At 44.9% G+C, this 20,487-nt stretch overlaps 1 protein-coding gene across 7 annotated transcripts in view; it reads left to right on the top strand.

The window, feature by feature from the left end:
- The window catches only part of CCDC149 (coiled-coil domain containing 149), a 103,905-nt gene that overhangs the window by 34,579 nt on the left and 48,839 nt on the right, over positions 1-20,487 (top strand). For all 7 annotated transcript variants that reach the window (XM_078068458.1, XM_036090606.2, XM_036090605.2 and 4 more), the window contains exons 3-4: positions 838-876; positions 16,843-16,950. In XM_078068458.1, coding sequence (XP_077924584.1) covers positions 838-876; positions 16,843-16,950 — 147 coding nt within the window. The remainder of the gene's footprint in view (positions 1-837; positions 877-16,842; positions 16,951-20,487) is intronic.

The raw sequence follows: 20,487 nt of genomic DNA, 5'->3' as shown, positions 1-20,487 counted from the left end.
CAAAATAGTGTTGACTTACATTTGGGCAGCATCGGAGAGAAGCGTGCTCGTTTACTGAGCATTTATACGTTCACCTGAGCTCTTTTTATTCCCAGGTGGCACCAAAAGGTGGGGGGGACTGAATCCTTTTAAGACAGAAAGTGTGATAGGAGTGCAAGTTCTCAGTTAATTCTCTTTTATTTTGAGCATATCCTATCCCCTCTTCCCTACCACCCCCCCCAAAAATTGTTCGGCCCATAGAGAAAACTCAAGCATGTGTGTGTCCACTATTATTCCTTTGGTTCTAACTATTTAAAAGAGGGATTCAACTCAAACCAAATGAAATATTATCTCAGTTTTAGCTCTGCTCAAAAACAATTTTGATAAATCCAGTTTATTCATGCATTTACTTGATTCATATGGTTTTAGAAAGTATATAGGTTTGGTCCTAAGTGGAACTAATTTCTTAGAGGTTTTTCCAAAATAACTGGTTCAGTTTATAACTAATTTTTTTAAGTATATTTGAGGGGCACCCGGGTGGCTCAGTCGATTAAGCGTCTGCCTTCAGCTCAGGTTATGATCCCAGGGTCCTGGGATCGAGCCCCATGTCAGGCTCCCGGCTCAGCAGGAAGCCTGCTTCTCCCTCTCCTCACCCCACTCATGCTCTCTCTCTCCCCCCCCCCTCTCAAATAAAAAAAAATCTTAAAAAGAAAGTATATTTGAATTTGGTTCAGCACACTATTGATTGCAGGGGGCAGGAGTGGGAGGGTCTGAATTTAGTTCAGAGTTTGGTTCAGTTCCTTAAATTTAAGCACATATTTTTTTTTTAAGTAAAGTGTAACATTTGTTTCTTTTTAGGATGGAGATCCGTCACTTCCCCCTGAAAAGAGGAAACAGGTAAGACTTATTCCTGAAGTTTAGTGACTCTTGGGTTGTTCAAGCTGATGCCTTACAATGACTGGGGGAATCAGGGAATCCAAATTGTGTAGAGAACTTCTCTTAGCTTCCCAGAGTCCTTTTGTGTTACAGAGTGGGGGAGTCGGTGGTAGAGAAATGCTCTCTGAGAAGAGAGGTTGGCAGTGCGGGGGTGGTGTGGAAGGAAACCCAGTGAGGTCCAACGAGAGAGAAGATGGCACACGAGCTGACAGCATTCCCTTTCTTGTTGGGAATCCTGTCAGAAGCCATGAGTTGGGAGCTCAGGGCTATCACTCTTTAGTGTACTGTTCATGGATGGATTCTGTGCTCCTTTTTAGCCTCTACCACTTCAGGCTTTTAAAACCATCTCACCAGTAAAACTCACATGTTCTTTTCTACTAAATGGTAGCCAACATTGTTTATAGGTGAATCCATTTTTCCCCATAGATTTTAGATACTTACTTGTGTCATTGAACAAATCCTTATATATTTGTGGATCTGTTTCTCAACTTTCTGTTCTGTTCCATGGAGCTTCCTGTGTAGTCCTGGGGTTCTACCACATTATTCTAATGGTTTTGGCTTTATAATACTTGTGACATATGTTTGGGTAGTCTCCTTCCCTTGCTCTTGCTATTCATGTTTCTTTTTTTTTTTTTAAGATTTTATTTATTCATTTGAGACACAGAGATAGAGAGAGAGAGAAAGCATGAGCAGGGAGAGAGGCAGATGGAGAGGGAGAAGCAGGATCCTCGCTGAGCCCGATGTGGGGCTCGATCCCAGGACCCTGGGATCATGACCTGAGCCAAAGGCAAACGCTTAACCATCTGAGCCACCCAGGCGCCCCGCTATTCACATTACTTTTTCCAGATAAAACTTGCAAACATTTTATCAAGTCTTTCTCTTACTCCACCAAAACAAACCAACCAACCTATTGGTATTTTGATTGAAGCTTTGTTAAATTTCTAGATTAGTTTGGGGATAGTTAAGATTTTCATAACATTATGTTCAGGAATATCATAAATCATATTTCTTTTAATCCAGTTGTGTAATACATATCTATGTTGTTGTTTTCCAAATATATCTGTCAGACCTTTTCTCAACTTCGTAATTGTTCTCTGCTGACATGCCCTGAATTACAGCTTTTTATTTGCTTGAAGGGAGCCCAGATGATGGTGATGTTAATGCTGTGTGTTCCACGTTATGGAGAAGCCTCTGCCCCAGAGCAGGGCTTCAAAACTGGCAGATGCAAATAAAGATACAGGAATCGCTTTGTCTCTTCATAGCTGAAATGGCTAACTCAACGTCCTGTTTTTGCTCATTGACGATATACCTGACGTCAAACGTAAACTCGTTGGGTCCATTTCCTTGAGATTTTTGATGCTGAGTAAATAGTATGCCCAAGACACAGACACACACACGGGACTTTTACCCTTAAACTGCAATGCAGCTCAGCCCTATGGTTACCCATTTGGTTATTTAGTTTTGCTCATTCCTATATTCTCTTCCTATTTTATTTGATTATTTTATAATGCTCGAGGTTTGACCTAAAGTCAAATTTTGCTATGGAGCTAATTTTTTTCTAACCAAAATTACAAGGATGTAATTTTATCATGAATGTCTAAAAATTGGGCTCCTTAATCTGGAATTGCTAGATGTTTTTGTGTTTTTGGTGGCTATGAACAGTCATCTTTGTTGAGGTTTTCAAGTTTGTTAGTATTCATGAAGGGGTTTTACAGTTTAAGTGAATTCACGTTCCGTGACTTTGTAATAAAAACTTTACATTGACTGAGGAGAATCTGAAGAATTCCAGTAAGTCTGTCAAGCTGCATTCGTATAGCTCTGAGAAAACAAGTTCAATGTCCTAAGCGTTGGCTTTTTAGATTTGAATATGGTGTTCGGTTTCTGTCCCTTTGGGATTTGTACGGTGGTGTGACTTTGGCTCTGTATCCTTCCTGCCTAGGTTGGAACCTCTGACTTGCTGCATGAGATAGGATGGGTTGGGGTACAGGCGACTGAAATTCTAAAGTGTTTAAACAGTAAAGAAATCAATGGCCTTGCATAACCAGAAGTTCAGAGGTAGTGCTTCCTACTTCTCCATTGTGTGTACTCCTTCTCTCCATTGTGCCACATTTGGCAAATAAAAACACAGGACACCTGGGGGGGCGCCTAGAGGGGCGCAGTCTGTCAAGTGTCCAACTCAAGCGTCGGCTCAGGTCATGATCTCAAGGTCATGAGATCGAGCCCGGCGTTTGGGCTCCACGTTGAGCCCCCGCGCTTGTGTGCATGCACACGCTCTCTGTCTCTCTTAAATAAATAAATCTTAAAAAAAAATACAGGACACTTGAGAAATTCGGATTTCAGATAGACAATTAGAACTTTTTTAGCACCTTGGGGTACCTGGGTGGCTCAGTCGATTAAACATCTGCCTTTTGATCTCAGCTCAGGTCATGATCTCACGTCCTGTGTTCAAGCCCTATGCTGGGCTCTACGCTGGGCATGGAGCCTCCTTAAGAAAAAAAAAAAGTATGACCCATGCAATATTTGGGACAAATTTATGCCAAAACACTTTTCATTGTTTATCTATAATTCAAACTGAACAGGGCATCCTGTATTTTATCTGACCACTCTACCACAGTGCCAATTTTAACATCAGCTTTCTCTCTTGAAGAGAAAGAGAACTCTTGAACTTTCTCTTTCTTCTCTGCCTAGAAGAAAGAACTTAGCCTTCTTCTAAGGCTGGTTCCCCTAAGCAGGAGAGGCAAAACCCCCAGCCATGAAATGGAAGTGCTCTTCTCCAATCTAACTGGGCTAGTATAGGACATGCTCCCATTCCTGGTCTACTGACATTCCCCAGGAGAGTGCCATATGTTGATTGGCTTCGATTAATCACCGAAGATAGAAGTGCTGCTAGGAAGCCAGCAGTGACACCCAGTAAACTAATTGTGTGGCCTTGGGAAGGTTCCTTTGGGTGTCTGAGTCTCAGCAGTCTCATCCATAAAATGGGAATAAATATGGTACCCACCACATAGTAGTGCCGGCAGATTCCTCCCTATGGTGCCTGGCAAAGGGTGAGCACCAGTGAATATTTATCATCCTTTCCTTCTCCTCCTCAGCCCCCTTAAATTTTTTTTTAAATCAGTTGTATATTCGTGTGTTGAATCTGCCTACCACGGCCCTTGTCAGGACCCTTCTGTTTACATTTGGCAGGTTGAAGTGGCTGGGGCCACAGAGGAGGTTCCTGGCTCATAGAACCTCAGAGGGGTCGGTTGAGCAGTGAGCAGGGAGGCAGAGATGCAGCCAGGGCCTCGGGTATCCCAGCTCCCTCCTCTGCCCTCAGCAGCTATCATTTCTTTTTGTGCACTTGCCTTCTCTGTAGAATGGGAAGTGTCGATTGCACGAGGACTACAGACTCCACATTTTCGATCTCTAGAAAAAAGTTGCTCCTCAGTCCCAAGTGAGAGCTCCTCTAGGCCAGGCTCAGGCCAGGGGCCCATCTCAGGGTCGGCCAGGCACAACCAGGCATCCTACAGACACAGGAGGCTTCTACTGTTGTCATGTTAAGGCTGGGTAGGCAGTGTCATAACCATCTGCTCTACGCACCTTCTTCAGACAGTCTTGGAATGACCAATAGTGATGCTGGCAGCCAATGTTTTGGAGTGCCCGCTCTTGCCGTGTGTGGGCCCTGTGCTCAGCTCTGCACTGTGGATGAGCTCATTTAGTTCTCACACAGCCGTTCGAGGTGGGTACTCCCATTGGTGTCGCCATTGGACAGATGAGGAAATTGAAGCCTATGGTGGTCAGGGAAATCACCGCAGGGAAATGATGTAATTCACGGGGGTGGGAGCCAGAGTTTGAACCCCTGCCGTCCACTCAGAGCTCATGCTCGGAGCCACCATGACTCAGTACCTATTTACGGAGCATCTCACGGGTGTCTGTGCTTACGGTCTTAGACAGTAGAGACACCGGTGTGAGAAGTCACACCCAAGTCCCCGAGCTTCTGGAACTTGCCTTGTAGGTAGGGCAACCACAGCTGTGTTTCCCCAAGAACGTCTCCGTTTAGTCCTGGCATAATTTGTGTTAGTGCTCTTTTTCACTCTCCCAAACCTCTTGGTTTAGATGACGAATAATATAGTCACCTTAATTCTAGTAGAGATGCTATGAACCAACAATAAACAAAATAATTAAAATATATCGGATGGTAATGGTCACTGGTGCTATGGAGAGGGAAAACATAGCCCAATGCAAGGGAGAGAATTCTGGCTTAGTAATGGAAGAGATGTCTTGAGAAATAGTGGGGGAAAATAGTTCCAGGATTTGGAAAAATAAAGAATTTTACCCATTCAAAATATGTTTTTTAAATTTCATTTACCTTTAGTTAGTTTATTTATGGAAGCATGTGTCTGGTTTTGGGGGAGCGGTTGTTAAGATGCCTTCTTCATTAGCTCGGTGTGGGGAAGAAAACGCACCAGTAAGTGTTTAGGTACGGGTTGCAGTGAGACTGTGCATTTAGCCAGAAGCAGACAGCTTTGGTACACATGTGACAGGCCTGGAAGGGAGAGGCATAATGATTTTCTCCACTTTTTCGTCTAGCAGGAAGGGGGAGAAGGATGCACTCTGACCCAGCGTCACCCATGTTGCATGTTTATCCCAAAGGCAAGACAGTGGGTAAAATATTTACCCCCCCAGCTGCAAAGCAAGTGCTCCTTATTTAAGCAGAAGGCACCGGAACAAGAACCAGCTGTCAGGTTAACAGATGGGACATGGAGGCCAAAAGACCCCCCTATTAGAAAAGCAGAAGATGTCACACGGAGCCATCACGTTGCCCATCAGCCTTGTTTCTTGACTGGGAAGGAGGAATTTCTGTGGTCTCTACTTACTGCCCTCTTCCCCTGTTCGTGTCTCAACTCAGAGGGAGAGATGGCTATGATCACTGTTACGGGCGGGATGTTTGTGTCCCCCCAACATTCATATATTGAAACACTGCTCCCCCAGTGTGATGGTTTTAGAAGGTAGCGCCTCTGAAAGGTGCTTAGGATGAGGTCATGAAAGTGGAGCTGTGATGAGTGGGATCAGTGCCCTTCAGAAGTCACAGAGAGCTTGCTTTCTCTGCTCTGCTCCCTGCCCCCTGAGGATGCCCCAAGGAGTCACAATCCAAGAGGGCCCTCGCCAGAGCCTGACTGCATTGGCACCCTGGTCTCAGATTGTCAGCCCGTAGAACTCTGAAAAATAATCTTCCGGGGTTTATAAGCCCCCCAGACTATGGGATTTTGTCATAGCAGCTTGAGCTGACTACAGATGTATTTGAGGGTTCTTCTCAAATGTAGGTAGAAGCAATACCACGTCCTCAGCCTTGGTCATGCTTTGTGCTTTTCAGAGACCATATATGCATGCGCGTATGGACAAATGTGACCTCCCAACTATCTCCGGAAGTCACGCTGGACAAATTAGGTCTTCCACAAAGTTGCAAGGCATCATCTCAGCTCGCAGCAGGTGGTAAGAGCCTGGCCTCTGGCATCTGATGGTACCGATGCGAATTTTACCCTTCCACCTGCTGGTGGGTGATCTCAGGCAAGCTGCCTACCCTTTCTTAGATTCACATTCCTCCCCTCCAAAATGAACGTAATAATGAGACGTGTTCATAAAGCTCCTCTGAGGAACTGGTATGATAATGCTCATCATGCGCATTGCCTGGTACTTGCTGAGTGCTCGGTGAATGTTGGCTGGTTTCTGTTTTTCCCGTGACTTGTCCAAGGTCACACAGCCAGTTCATAGAGCAGGACTAAAATCCAGATCTGCTGGGGCACCTGGGTGGCTCAGTCGTTAGGCGTCTGCCTTCAGCTCAGGTCATGATCCCAGAGTCCTGGAATCGAGCCCCGCATCGGGCTCCCTGCTCTGCGGGAGGCCTGCTTCTCCCTCTCCCACTGCCCCTGCTTGTGTTCCCTCCCTCGCTGTCTCTCTCTCTGTGTCAAATAAATAAATAAAATCTTTAAAAAATAAATAAAATAAAATAAAATCCAGATCTGCTAACTTGTAGTTCCGTGTTCTCGTTCAGGTTTTTTGTTCTATATTCGACTCTTAGACTGAGTGGGGAGGAAGCATAGTCAACATTTAACCTAACCCATTTTGGAAGTCCAGAAACGAAATGCTTTGAAGTGCTTAGATGTAGTGGAGAGCCAGAAACAGCTAGGACTGTTTACCTGGTAAAGCCAGTGTTTTTCCCATGGCCACCGAGGGTCTGGTCATAAATATCTTCCTGCCTCTTTTGTCCCCTCCTCAGAGGACAGACCAGAACCTTCATGTTTGTAGTTCTAGAAATATAGTTGTCGAGGCTTTCTTTTAGAACTTAGAATCCCTGGGGTGCCTGGGTGACTCAGTCGTTAAGCGTCTGCCTTCGGCTCAGGCCATGATCCCAGGGTTGTGGGATCGAGCCCCACATCAGGCTCCCTGCTCGGCGGGAAGCCTGCTTCTCCCTCTCCCACTCCCCCTGCTTGTGTTCCCTCTCTCGCTGTGTCTCTTTCTGTCAAATAAATAAATAACATCTTAAAAAAAAAAAGAACTTAGAATCCCTTTTCAAACAACTCAATTTCCAATGGCAAATCATCCGTTAAGGAAGCTGTGAAGAAATCGTGACAACAGTGATGCACTAATAAGTTCTCATGGGATATTGAAATGAAAACGTCTTCTTGATACTCTAGGCAGACTATACACAGAGCACCTCTTCACGCCGCAGGGAGAGATCACCAGAAGATCTCAAGCAACCCTTTCAATATTTTTCTTTTGTTAAACAAGCTGTTCCTCCAAAGGAGACAAAGGGAATTTAAATTATCTTGGGTGAATGTTCTTAGTAGATGGGACTCTTTGGGGTCACAGCAGCATATTCTCCCCATTCAGACTCCTCCCTGAGTCAACAATCAAATGCATCTTTGTCGTCTCCCATTTTGATTTCAAGCCGACATACCACAGGAGGTATTCCTCCTGGTTTAAGAGGCAGCCTTCACTTCCTTGCCTTGAAGAGTGACGGCTTATTTAGTTGCTGACTTGTGCCAGAATGCCGAGCCCGGAGAAATCGGAGCATAGAGTGGCCCTCTGTAGGATGGGACGGAGCCTTTTACTTCAGTAGAAAAGTCTTCTTGGTCAATCTTATTTTCCTCCCCTGGTGACTGCAGATCAGAGCAACTCTGTATGTGTGTCCTGGGTTTGATGCTCACAACCTAAAACCTCCTTCAAAGATCTCAAGTGCTTTGAGATGTTTCTTTTCATGATCTCTGAACAGTACAGCTTTCCTGTTCCACCAGGGAAGTTGGGAAGAAATCCAGGCCCAGCTTGCGGGAGCCCTCCCAAATCTTAGTAACTGTAACTTCATTCTGAGTACTGGAGCATCTTGCTATCAGCTCTGTGGATCCTTGCAGGGAGTTTGGGAGGAAGGTGAGAGCGCCCCCCAATTTATAGATGAGGATGTTTAGCCTCGAGGAATCTAGAGACCTTGAGAAGAGGCAGATGTAGAATCATAATGGCCAAGATGAAGCAAGCATTCAAGTCAACAGCAACCTCCCAAACCTCTGGACGAGTGTTTGCCTGTGGGCCCGGAAATGCATTCATTTGCAAGTGTGTGTTTTGAGGTTATGAGGTGGGAGTAGGCTGCTGAGGGCTCCTTGCACAGTTGAAAAATATGTATGGAATGAGCTCTGGTTGGTTGTTTCTGTGTAAATAGGAAAACTGTCACTGTAGCAGAGGTCATCCCTTGGGCAGTTGCTGTGAATAGGGGCCCTTGCTCAGCAAAGCAAGTCTCCGTCTATTACTATTAACACAGGAGTTGCCATAGACCAAAGCAGCGGAGTCGAAATTGCAATTAAATTTGCTATCAATCACACTGTTCAAGTATACTTGATGTTTCATCAAACATTTTTTTAAACATATTCTTATATAATCTAGTACTTTGCCCTATCGAAGGTATGGCTTCAAGGAGTCCACAACATCAATTTTTTTTTAAAGATTTTATTTATTTATTTGAGAGAGAGAGAGCAATAGAGAGGATGTATGTGAGAGAGAGAAAGAGAGAGCACACAAGCAGTGGGGGGGGTGGGCAGAGGAAGAGGGAGAAGCAGACTCCCTGCTCAGTCCCAGCCCAGGACCCTGGGATCACGACTGAACTAAGGGCAGACGCTTAACCAACTGAGCCACCCGGGTGCCCCAACACAGCATCAAACTTTTAAGCACCTCGTCCAGCAGCATAGTTTCTAAGTCTGATCTCTGTCTCTTTCCCCCTCACCCTCTCTTTTCCTTACTGTTCTTGAGGAAGTATGTAGGTCAAGGTTTTACCTGTCTCTCTGTCTCTTACTTACCTTTTTTCCCCTCCCACTTTTGATTTGCACTCTTACTCAGCAAATTGAGAAGTTACAGGACTTTCTGGTATACATCATTTTTACATTGTGATGTAGACTAACTTTTCCATGGCTAGGTTACTGCAACAAATGTATCAAATAAATTACAGAGGTTCAGGATGACAGGAGGGATTGTCCCTGGAGTGTTGCCCCCACCCCCTGGTCGCTGGTCTGAATTATTTAAGGACTCAGGTGGAAATATGTAGCCCGCCCGTTTTTCTGCTCTTCCCGGTGTCTGGGCTAGCGCAAGGATGGAAGGTTAATCTTAAACTTTTCATCGCTTTCTTTTATTTTGTGTTGTTGTTTTTTTTTTTTTTTCACTCTGTACTCTTAGGTTCAGTCAATGGGGGCCTGCCAATTTAACTAACAAAAGACAGAAGGAAAAGCATACAATTTTATGGCTATTTTATGTGTATGGGAGTTCACAGAAGAACTGAAACTCAAAGAAGTGGTTGGCTCGGGCGCTTATATACCATTTTAATAAAAGAAAAGGGGTTTGGGCTTCAGGGGTTGATCAGGTGTGGGAAAGTGACAAGGAAATGTTCAAGGAAATTAATGGAAGCTAAGGGGTATTTTAGTAAGTCTTGTTTATGCAAACTTTTTGGGGTGTCCCAAGTGGCTCTCTGGTGATGGGTTGCTTTCTTCTTCCTGGTATGGAAGAGGGCGGGACACCTTCACAAAGGGAAACTTATGCCCTGTTTTTAGGCACAGATGGGGAGGAGGGAAGGGAACTCTCTGTATCTGTTGATTCTCAATTGCCTGCCGCTCAAAATATCCTTATGGCAAAGTGGAATATTTTGGAGTGGGCATATCCTGATCCCCTGCATGTCCATCTTTACTTTTCCTACTTCAGGGAGAAAAATGGTATATAGTGGATCATTTTCTCCCCATCTGAAGGATTCAGGGCTGTTTCTTATAGCTAGTGTCCTGAAACCCCTTCCTTATGAGCCAATGTTGATTACTTGATCATTGAAAACTAGAGTCCTGGGGCACCTGGGTGGCTCAGTCGGTTAAGCGTCTGTCTTCAGCTCAGGTCATGATCCCAGGGTCCTGGGATTGAGCCCCACGTCGGGCTCCCTGCTCAGTGGGGAGCCTGCTTCCCTCTCGCTCCCTCTGTGATCTCGCTCACTCTTGCTCTCTCTCAAATAAATAAAAATTTTAAAAAAATCTTAAAAAACAAATGAAAAGAAGAGTCCTTAACAGTGATGATTATTGTCATTGCCAAATGTGATATATCATTTATTTTTTTTTAATCTCCCTGCCATCACTTCTTATAAGTTTAAAAAGTGTATTGCATCTAGGATGTAAACTGTTCTGACGTATTTAATGGCACTTACAGGGGAATCAAAACCCAATGGTAGAGGTAAGAGCTAGAGCCAAGAAACAGCCCTGAATCCTTCAGATGGGGAGAAAATGATCCACTATATACAATTTTTCTCCCTGAAGTAGGAAAATTAAAGATGGATATGAAAGGGATCAGGATATGCCCACTCCAAAATATTCCACTTTGCCATAAGGATATTTTGAGCGGCAGGCAATTGAGAATCAACAGATTACAGAGAGTTCCCTTCCCTCCTCCCCATTTGTGCCTAAAAACAGGGCATAAGTTTCCCTTTGTGAAGGTGTCCCGCCCTCTTCCATACCAGGAAGAAGAAAGCAACCCATCCCCAGAGAGCCACTCGGGGCACCCCAAGAAGTCTGCGTAAACAAGACTTACTAAAATACCCCTTAGCTTCCATTAATTTCCTTGAACATTTCCTAGTCACTTGCCCATACCTGATCAACCCTTGAAGCCCAAACCCCTTTTCTAGGATGCAGTGGGACTGGAAGAAAGTTGGAAGAACGGCTCCCCGGGCCCACGTGACTACCTGCCTTAGGGAGAATGTCTGTCCCCGAAAGGAGGAAAGGTTGGGGTGAGAGCCACACTTCTCTCTCACCTTCCAGATCTTTGCCTCCACAGTAACTGTCAGGATTTGTGGGCTTCATGTTTGTGCAGAGAGAATTGTTGGGACCAGCATGGCGCCCACACCAAGGGCTGGTCCGGCAGCACGCCTCTGCAGACATCACTGGTCATTGGGGGTTCAGTTGTTCCTTGACAAAGGTGTGTCTGAATCCTTTCAGCCCCGGGTGTGCCAGTGATGTTCCCATCCAACCTCGCTCACCTCTCTTCCCCATCACGATGTTAGTGAACTTGCCACTGGAAAGAGTCACTGCGGTATATGGGTCCTATGATAAACGCCACTGTATTCATTCCCCCGTTAACAGAGCTAAAATGTCAACCTTTCACGTCGGCCCGGCTAGATCTGAATATTTAAAAGAGGCTTCTTTCTAAACCTTTTTACGGTTTGCTGTTTATGCTACCTCCTGCCCCAGAGATTTAGAGGAAAGATCTCTCAGTTTGGTTTTCCTTCCCTGCGAAAGCCTTCCCAGGGTTAGGCGGTCTGCCACTTTTTCTTTGACATTTCCTTTACATAGTGCTGCTCTTGCCAACTGATGGTCACAGAGTCCTTCTCAATAACACGGAGACAAAACGCTCTGTGTAGCTGATAAATTATAAGCAGGTGCCACGCGTTAGCTTGATGGATTGTTAGAGTGAGCGTGTGTGAGTCATGGTGTTATTTTTGGTCAAAAGAATCGTGTGAACTTTTCTCCTCTATTTTGAGTGCTTCAAAATGGACTACTTTTCTTTCTTGTCTCTCTTTCTTTTTTTTTTTTTTCCTCTTTAAGGTATATGTCAAGGAATTAGGTGCCCTATCAGAGCAGTCATTTTCCAGTTCCTGAAGTTATTGTTTTGGAGTTGAGGAGGCAGAAGGACTGAAAAGACTGAATAGAAAAGAAATGGGTGTTGACAAGTAACCCAGCCTGGGAAATGTGAAATTACAGCCGCCAGCTTTGAAGCCGGGTGCCTCCCCCACCCGACCCTACCGCGGGGGTCAGTTTCAAAGCCAGGGTAGATTTCCTAGAGCCCAGCGTGGAGGCTCTGTGCTCCTAATTGACCACCATTCTGCGGCTAGTATACAAATGCCTGGCCTTATTTTGGTAGAATTCTTTTCAGCCGGCTGCCGAGTAAATAATGGTTGGCAGTCACATCACTGGCTCCAGAAATCGTTGTTTCCTGAAGCAGCTCTGTCCTCTGCTTCACGTAGCACCGGAACCTTTGATTTGTATACGGGGTACCTGCCCTGCGCTAATAGTCAAGTACCTGGGAGCGCGTTGAGCTTGGTGCTTTTCAAATCGAGGCCCAAGGACCATGCTGGGGGGCAGGCTACTGGCTTCTGGTCCACAATAAACACAGAAATTGAGGAAGTGTTCAGAAACTTCTGTGGCAATTTGACAGCATGATTTTATGTCTGTTGACTCTACCAAACACTTGGGGTTTTTATCTTGATGTCACTTTAAATTCATTTTTTAAAAGATTTTATTTATTTACTGAGAGAGAGAGAGGACACAGAGGAGAGGGAGAATGAGAAGCAGACTCCTTGCTGAGCAGGGAGCCCAACATGGGACTCGATGCCGGGACCCTGGGATCATGACCCGAGCCAAAGGCAGATGCTTAACCAACTGAGCCACCCAGGCACCCAAATTCATTTTTCTAGAAATTGATTTTTATTGCATTTTACAAAAGTTCTACTCCGTGCCGGGTTGGAGGTAGAAAACCAGCCCTTCCCCACTGACAGATCAAGTTGTACTCGTTTAGCTACTACTTGAGGCTGGTGAGTGAACATCAGGTCTTCCCACTACCTGAGGGGCTCAAGCCACTGTTGATTCAAAGAGGAAAGATTGGGGCTCCTGGGTGGCTCAGTCCGTTAAGCATCTGCCTTTGGCTCAAATCATGATCCCAAGGTCCTGGGATCGAGCCCCGCGTCAGGCTCCCTGCTCAGCCGGGAGCCTGCTTCTCCCTCTCTCTCTCCCTGCTCGTGCTCTCTCTCTCTCTCTCTCAAATAAATAAATAAAATCTTAAAAAAAAAAAAAAAAAGGAAAGATTAAGGACATTGCAGATATTTCGGGGAGGGGTGTCTTCTATTAAGTTTCCACTGGTGGTACTCTTTTTAAAATTTTAATTTTAATTCCAGTATAGTTTACATGCAGTGTTATATTAGTTTCAGGCGTATCGTAGTGATTCCACAACTCTATACATTACTCCGCGCCGGTCACGACAAGCGTCCTCTTGATCCCCCTCACTGTCACTCTTACGAGCGTTTGTTCCTGAGCGCCCCTTCCGCTGGTTAGGACGAGGCAGGCGCTGTGAAGCAGAATTTGGCTGTGTCTCCCGCAGAGGGGTGCTGAACCGCTGCTTTCCCGCCCCTCCGTGGGGCCAGTCCCTCTGGTCTGTGAGGGAGGGATTATGCTTGCTGAGCTAATGTCTGGGAAATGTTCTGGGGTCCCATGGCGAGAAAGCAGAGGCAGCCCACTTGGGCTACCATGTGCTAAGGAAGGAGAGCTGCAGATGGAGGGGAGGAACTGGGAAAGCGAAGACAAGAGTTGAATTATCACTGCACTGCGGTCCCTGGTCTTGTGTCCTTGAACTGCTCTCCAGAACAGAAATCGGGAATCGTGTGATGTGACAGGAGAGGGAGCGAGGGAAGCTGGGTGCCTTTTCCCCTATCTGGAACTTGCCCCCCTCCCATCCACAAGGCTCATGCCGGCTCTCTCTGCTTTTTTAAATCTTGGTTTAAATGTGGTCCTTTCCTCGGACACACTCTGTTCCCTTTGCCCACTTCATTTTTCTCATCATCCAACCACTGGGTCCTTCTACACTTTATGGCAAAAGAATGTAACTAATGTAATATCATCTATTCAAATGTGAGTTTACAAGGGCAAGGCATTTTGACAGTATTGCTCCCTGCTGTATCTCCAGAGTCTAAAACAGTGCCTGGCACATGGTAGGTGCTCAATAAATATTTGTTGTATAAGCGAACGGATGAGTAAGGAACAGTGAAGGGGCAGGATCACGAAAGAGCCAATTGTGTCCAAGGAGGCATTCGGCCATGTCTACCCAGCTGTTCACTGAGTGGTTGAGTTGGGGCCACTGGAAGGACACAGTCAAGAGGAGCTAACCAAGCCTTTAACCAGCACCTATTGTATACCAAGCACTGTGGTAGGTGTCCTATGTTCATTCATTATTCAGTTTAGGTATCACATCACCACATGAGGTACATGTGGTTAGCTGCATTTACGGATGGGGACACTCAGGAGGTTGAGGAATTCACCCATGGTCACCCAGCCCTGTAAGTGGCAGAACTGGGATCCAGCTTAATTGATCTGATTTCCTTTTTTAAGTGTAAGATGGGAATTAATTTTCTGCATCCTTCACCAAATTTTATCTGATAAGAACAGAAATCTGGGAAAATCAGAATACAACTATTCTAAAATATGAACCTTGCACATATGAGGTTGAAAATTAGATTGCATTGTTGAGTAATACGGGGCTTGGTTAAATCCAGCCAGTGGGGATGAGTCAGGTTTCCACACAAGACTCTGTGCTCAGCACTGACTTCAGTGTTGGTACATATTGTTAATATTCCATATTCTTCCCTAGGCTGAGACCATAACCTCCAGACTCAGCATGTTGTCTCTCATTTAGAAAATATTTATGGAGCATCTACTAGGTGCTTGGGGCAGATCCATAGAGAGAACAAAGTTCTTCGCCCTTCATGGAACTTCTATTTTTGTAGAGAGAGGGAGGCAGGAAATAAGTAGTAAGCAGTAGGCCATGAAATAAATTACATGGTATCTTAAAATTAGGTGGCATGGGCTACAAAAGAAAAAAATTAGGAAGGGGCTTGGAAGATCAGGGTGGAGGTGAGCAGGTTGCAGTGTTAGCTCGAGTGGTCCAGGTGGGCCCTGTTGAGACTGTGGCTTTTGCACAAAGGCCTGAAGAAGGAAAGAGGGGGAGGGAGCCAAGAGGTATTCTGGAGGGAGAGCATTCCCACGAGAGAGTATAGAACAACAGCACCGGGATGGGAGGATGCTTGGTATGCTTGAGGAACAGCGAGGAAGTAAACTTTGGGGGAGCTGAACTGGAGTAGGGAAGAACCTGAGGGTAGAGAACCTGATACCCCAACAGATGGGACATGGGAGATGAGACAGAGTGCAGAGTCAGGGATGAGCCAAGCCAAGGTTTAACTTTTTTATTCTTTCACCTTCGTTCCTTTTTTAGTACCTGACATCATTGAGTATTCCCAAAAGTATTAGCATTAAAAAAATTCTTTATTTTTTTTTTTTAAAGTAGGCTCCACGCCCCATGTGTGGCTTGAACTCATGACCCTGAGATCAAGAGTTGAATGTACTGACTGAGCCAGCCAAGGAGTGCCCCCAAAAGTATGAGCATTGAGGTCTTTGGAGATTTGGCCACTGCGCTTAGACTAGTCCCCTAATGCCTCTGGACTTGGGTTTCTTCAGCTATGACATGAAAGGAATCTTCAAGATAATCTTAAAAATCCCCTGTACAACTATTTCCGAATGGTTCCCCAAAGGCCATATTCTCATGGCTTGCTTGCTTCTCTCCCTCCTTCCTTCATTCATTTATTCATCATGAGTCTTTAAAACATTTGCTGGAACACGAGCCCTTCCTGGAGCAACAGATACGCATGCCGAGGAAGGAGAGAACAGAATCTCTGCCTTTCTGTAGCTTGCAGTGTTCTCGCTGAAGTTAGAGAAGAAGGCAACTAACAAGGCGAGACCCAGAGCAAGTGGCAGCTAGCAAAATACAAACAGAGCTGTACGACAAGCAGCCACGTGACTGCATTTCCAGGCTCAGGGCACCCGTGAAAGGGGTGGGAGTGTGGTTAAGAGGTGCTCACATGCTCTGGGAAAGGGGGCAGTGATGGCAGGAGGTGCAGCTAGCTTGAGAGGGGGAGGCTGGTGCATGGAGAGTGGTCCACATGGGCCAGAGGGGTTTGGGTCCGAGCAGGAGGCACCCCCTACGGAAGCGATGACGGCGTGAAGCCAGGACGGGCGGGTGAATGGTCCTGATACCGGGGGACCAGAAGAGGGGAATAAGGAGGTGGAAAAAACCAGCCCAGGAGACTGTTGGATTACCTCTGGACCCCGATTTCTGAAGTGGTGGCTCATTCCTCATCCCCTCTCTGGCTGCCTCATCTCGTGATTGAAATTCTGGGCATTGAGGTGGCAAAGCAAAGCTCACTAAACCAGTTCTGTTTGAAGGGGAAGAAAACTATCTAAACGAGGAAATGAAGCTTTTTCCTGTATTGTTGGCTCAAATTTTAGAAATGAACTCTACATCCACTTGCAAGATTTTTAGTGTGGAGCCCTTAACATTAGTTTTCTAAAAAGTCGAATACGACTGATTGCTCCGCTACTTGTCTGTGAGCCCTTCTGGAAACAAAGAACATCCCCGTGCTGAGGTTCACAGCCAGCACTGATTCCCCTCCATGCGGTTGTCATGGTGTGATTTGCACACTTGCTACGCTCGTGTATGCATTGATCTAATGGGCTTTGCGTGGCTCCACTCGGCCTGGACGCCAGCCTCGGAAAGCCTAACAAAGCCCCACATTTATCCGCTCCTGTGTTTCTGATTGTATTCCATAATATTTGACATTTCCAGGCTAATCTTGCACAACTACTGAGAGATTCTCAGGACCGAAATAAACATCTGGGAGAAGAAATTAAAGAACTTCAGCAAAGGCTTGCAGAAGTCCAGGGCGACAATAAGGTACCGTGAATATTTAAAGGGAAAAAGCTCTGCTGTGTAATTGTGCGCTTAGAGGTTTAGGTATAGCACATCAGAAAAATGTAATGCCACATTTGCTGAAAAATTTGTTATAGATTTTTACATTTGCAATGAAAATTCACAGTTTAACATTTCTTATCTTTATGACATTCCCTTTGTGTGTGCGCGCATGCGTATGTGCGTGCTTCTGGGTTGTTCTAAAATATTGCCACAACCCATTGTGGGAGTTTCATTATGTTCAGCTTGGTGGTGAATAACTTTGCGGTTGAGGGCAAAATAAAACCCAAAATGCTATACTTTCCCCCTTCTCTACAAATAATGGATTTGTGGCTCAGATGATTTGGAATTATTCACATTCAGTTTTGAATTTTAAGTAGTCATCCCACTAATTATGTTCACATAACCAATTTATTTTATTGCTAAATTTGGCAATTTGTATGGAACATTGCTCAAAATCCACTGTGTGGTATTAATCAAACTCCCCTGTTAGCAACGTTAATTATAAAATATGAACTCATAAACTCTAAACTAAATGTGTGCTCTCTCTCCCAGCTGAAGCTATGAACAAAAGTACAATTGAGAAAAGGAAGAAAAACTATCAAAGTTTAATTCTGTCCCCCCCACCAAAAAAATTTCTGTTTTGCCACAATAGATTCATTTTCAACTCCTCACCAGAGGCAGCTTTCCTGACAGAAATGGCCATTGGGGTTTGACTCAAGAAAACTCCATGGCAGGGAGGAGGTCCTTTCTTGGGAAACGTCTTTTAAATGTTACCAAATTTTCTTGACAAATGACGGTGACGTTCACTGTTTCTGGGAGTTGTTGGTTATTGGAAGGCGCCATTTTGAAAGATGCTGGCTCTTTAAAAAATGCACGCAAGAGTCTGGGTTATCCAGAGACGTCTTGCATAACAAAAGATCAGAGAGGATTTTCTGCTACTGCTGGTTGGAGAGGCTCAGTCTGAGGACCAACTGCGAGGTCTTCCTGCGTAGCCTCTTCTCCACTTAATCTGCCTTTACATTTTTTTAAAGCCTCTTGGATTTAACATATATTTGAAAAATTAGGCTTGACTATTCCGGGTCATGAAGTAGGTGGTGGGAGAGAATGCCTAAGAAGGGTTCTAATTAACACTGGACAAGCTAATCAGGCCTCTGGTGTGGTTTTATGCACCATTACAAGGATTTTAAGTTCTGTATCCTAGGTGTTTGGTCCATAATTAAAGGCCAGACCTTCTTAGTCACTTCCTCAAGGTTTTCTAGAGAATAAAATGAGATGTGTGTAGTAGTTTCCTTTAAACCCATAAAAAATACTACAGGAATTTTGGAGATATAATAAATCCACAGAATACTAGAACATTTTGAAGAAGATGTGATTTTTGGATTCATGGTTCTTGATTGACTGATTTTTTTTTCTTATTTCTTTTTTTTTCCCCTCTTAAATGAGCTACCCCTTCCCCAACTTTCCAAAATGAACTTCTACCTCATCTTTTGGTCACTTTTAATTTTGTCACCTTTTGGACATGGGGTATATTAGGAATCGACGTTCGCAACTGATACTTCAAGGAGAGAAAGGGAGGGCGTGTGTGTATGTGAGTGTGTGTGCATGTGTGAGTGTGTATATGCACGTGTCACACTAAGCACAGGTCTGGGGCTCCTTGTGTGTTGGCACAGTCTGAATTCTTGATTTGTTTGTGCTCTGGGTCTTTATTCCAATAGCTGGACACATTTATCAAATTTGTTTTCTTGCCCAAGGTTTAGAATTTAGTGACTCATATTCACGGTCTGTGAAGTAATTCGCCCTCCAAAAGGTACGGGGAAGATGTTATAATGTTCAGCAGACCCCGTATCTCAGTATCCAGCCTTGCCTCCTCAAAAAAGACCAACTGCAGTGAGCCCCAGAGAATCCATTTATTCTCATTTGCATCTATAGTTATAGGGCTGATTTATTTTCAGATCCCTGTGAGTCATAGCCACCCTCCCCCCACCCCCACCCCCGGTCGTCAACATTAGGGCCAGATTACTCATTCAATAATGACACCAGGCATCTTGGGAAACTCAGAGGCCAGTGTTCCTTGATGTGTGGTGAAGAATGGGTTAACCCTTCTTTTTTTTTTTTTTTTTTTTTATTCATTATGTCACTCGCTGCTCCAACCTTTCTATCACCTTCCAAATCCAGTCCAACCTCCTTGCCATGGTGGGCTAGGCCCCCCAGTATCAGGCCTCTTACTGATTTCTCCAGCCATGTCTCTTGCCACTAGTCACCTCATGCTTCAGTGACACAGCACTAATTTCAGCCCTTTTGCTGAGCTATACTGCCTTGTGCCTCAGGGCCTTTGCACCTGCTGTTGGCTCTGTCTGGGATACTCTTCCCCTTTACTTCTCTCTCCAACTCCTGCTCATCTGATCTTAGGTCAAATGTAGCCTTCTTCAACTCTTAGGGCAGGTCCTGTGCATGCCCACAGTGCTCTGCTCTTTCCCCTTTGCTTACACTTTATGGCACCCTTGCCCCCAAAGAGTAAGCTCTTTGTAGGCGAAATTCCTGAGTGGTGTACTGCTTTATTGCTAGGAATTAGCACTCTTAGTTCCTGGTACATAAACATTACTTAATAAATCTTTATTGAAGGAATGGAATGGAATAAATGAATGAGTGAATGAATAAACTGAATGAATGAAGAGAAGGAAAAGAAGAGCAAAAAGATTCAAGAAAGAGGAAGAGGAGAACAAAAAGGACAAAGAATACAAGAAAATAAGCAGACTGAGAAAAGAAGCTGTGGTTGTCACCAGTAACTCCATTCATAGGCCGAGAAGTAGTTTTGAAATTTGGAGAAAGGAGCTAGAAAAGCAAACTTTCATGTAAGAAAAAGCAAAACCAAAGCAAACCCACAGTATGAGACCTTGGGAAGCCCTTGTGGAGAGAGCAGAGTGTCTGAGGCTGAGCCTTGGTGGACTCAGGGTATGAGCCCTGCTCATAGGCTGCCTCAAGCCTGTGAAATTCAAGAACACTTAGTAACTGCTGTTGTTGGACTCCTGACTACCCCCGCCCAACCCACCCCATTCCAAACAGGAGGGCCAATGGCATCATTTTATGAGTGCCTGTTAAAGCAGGAGATTTTTATCTCCAAGTTGCCATTTTAACTCATGACCCTTATCCATATTTTGGGAAGCCCAGATTCTAGATGTTAAGTACATTTAAGAAACAAGGTGATAGGAAATTACTTGCCTTGGATATTTTAAGGTAGACTAATTTTTCCATTTGTTCAGCTAGAGCCTTATAACCCTACGTGCCATAAAGCATTTTCAAACAGCCTCTTGAAAGATTTGTTGCCACCCTGGCTTACAAGAAGCTTAGCCCTCCCATGGGGTTGGGAGGGTGGGGGGGGTTCTGTGATAAGGTGGGGGTCCCATGATCAGACACCACCTGCCATCTCTTTGAATTGTGCCCAAGAATTTCTCGGAGCTCTTGGGTGGACACAAACCCCCAGTCCAAGCTAGAAGAGAGGCATGAGAAGGGAAACTTACC

This window comes from Halichoerus grypus, chromosome 3 (assembly GCF_964656455.1).
Source record: "Halichoerus grypus chromosome 3, mHalGry1.hap1.1, whole genome shotgun sequence".
Lineage (NCBI taxonomy): Eukaryota > Metazoa > Chordata > Mammalia > Carnivora > Phocidae > Halichoerus > Halichoerus grypus.
The sequence above is the reverse complement of the archived record's forward strand: the minus strand, read 5'-3'. Positions and strand labels throughout refer to the sequence as shown.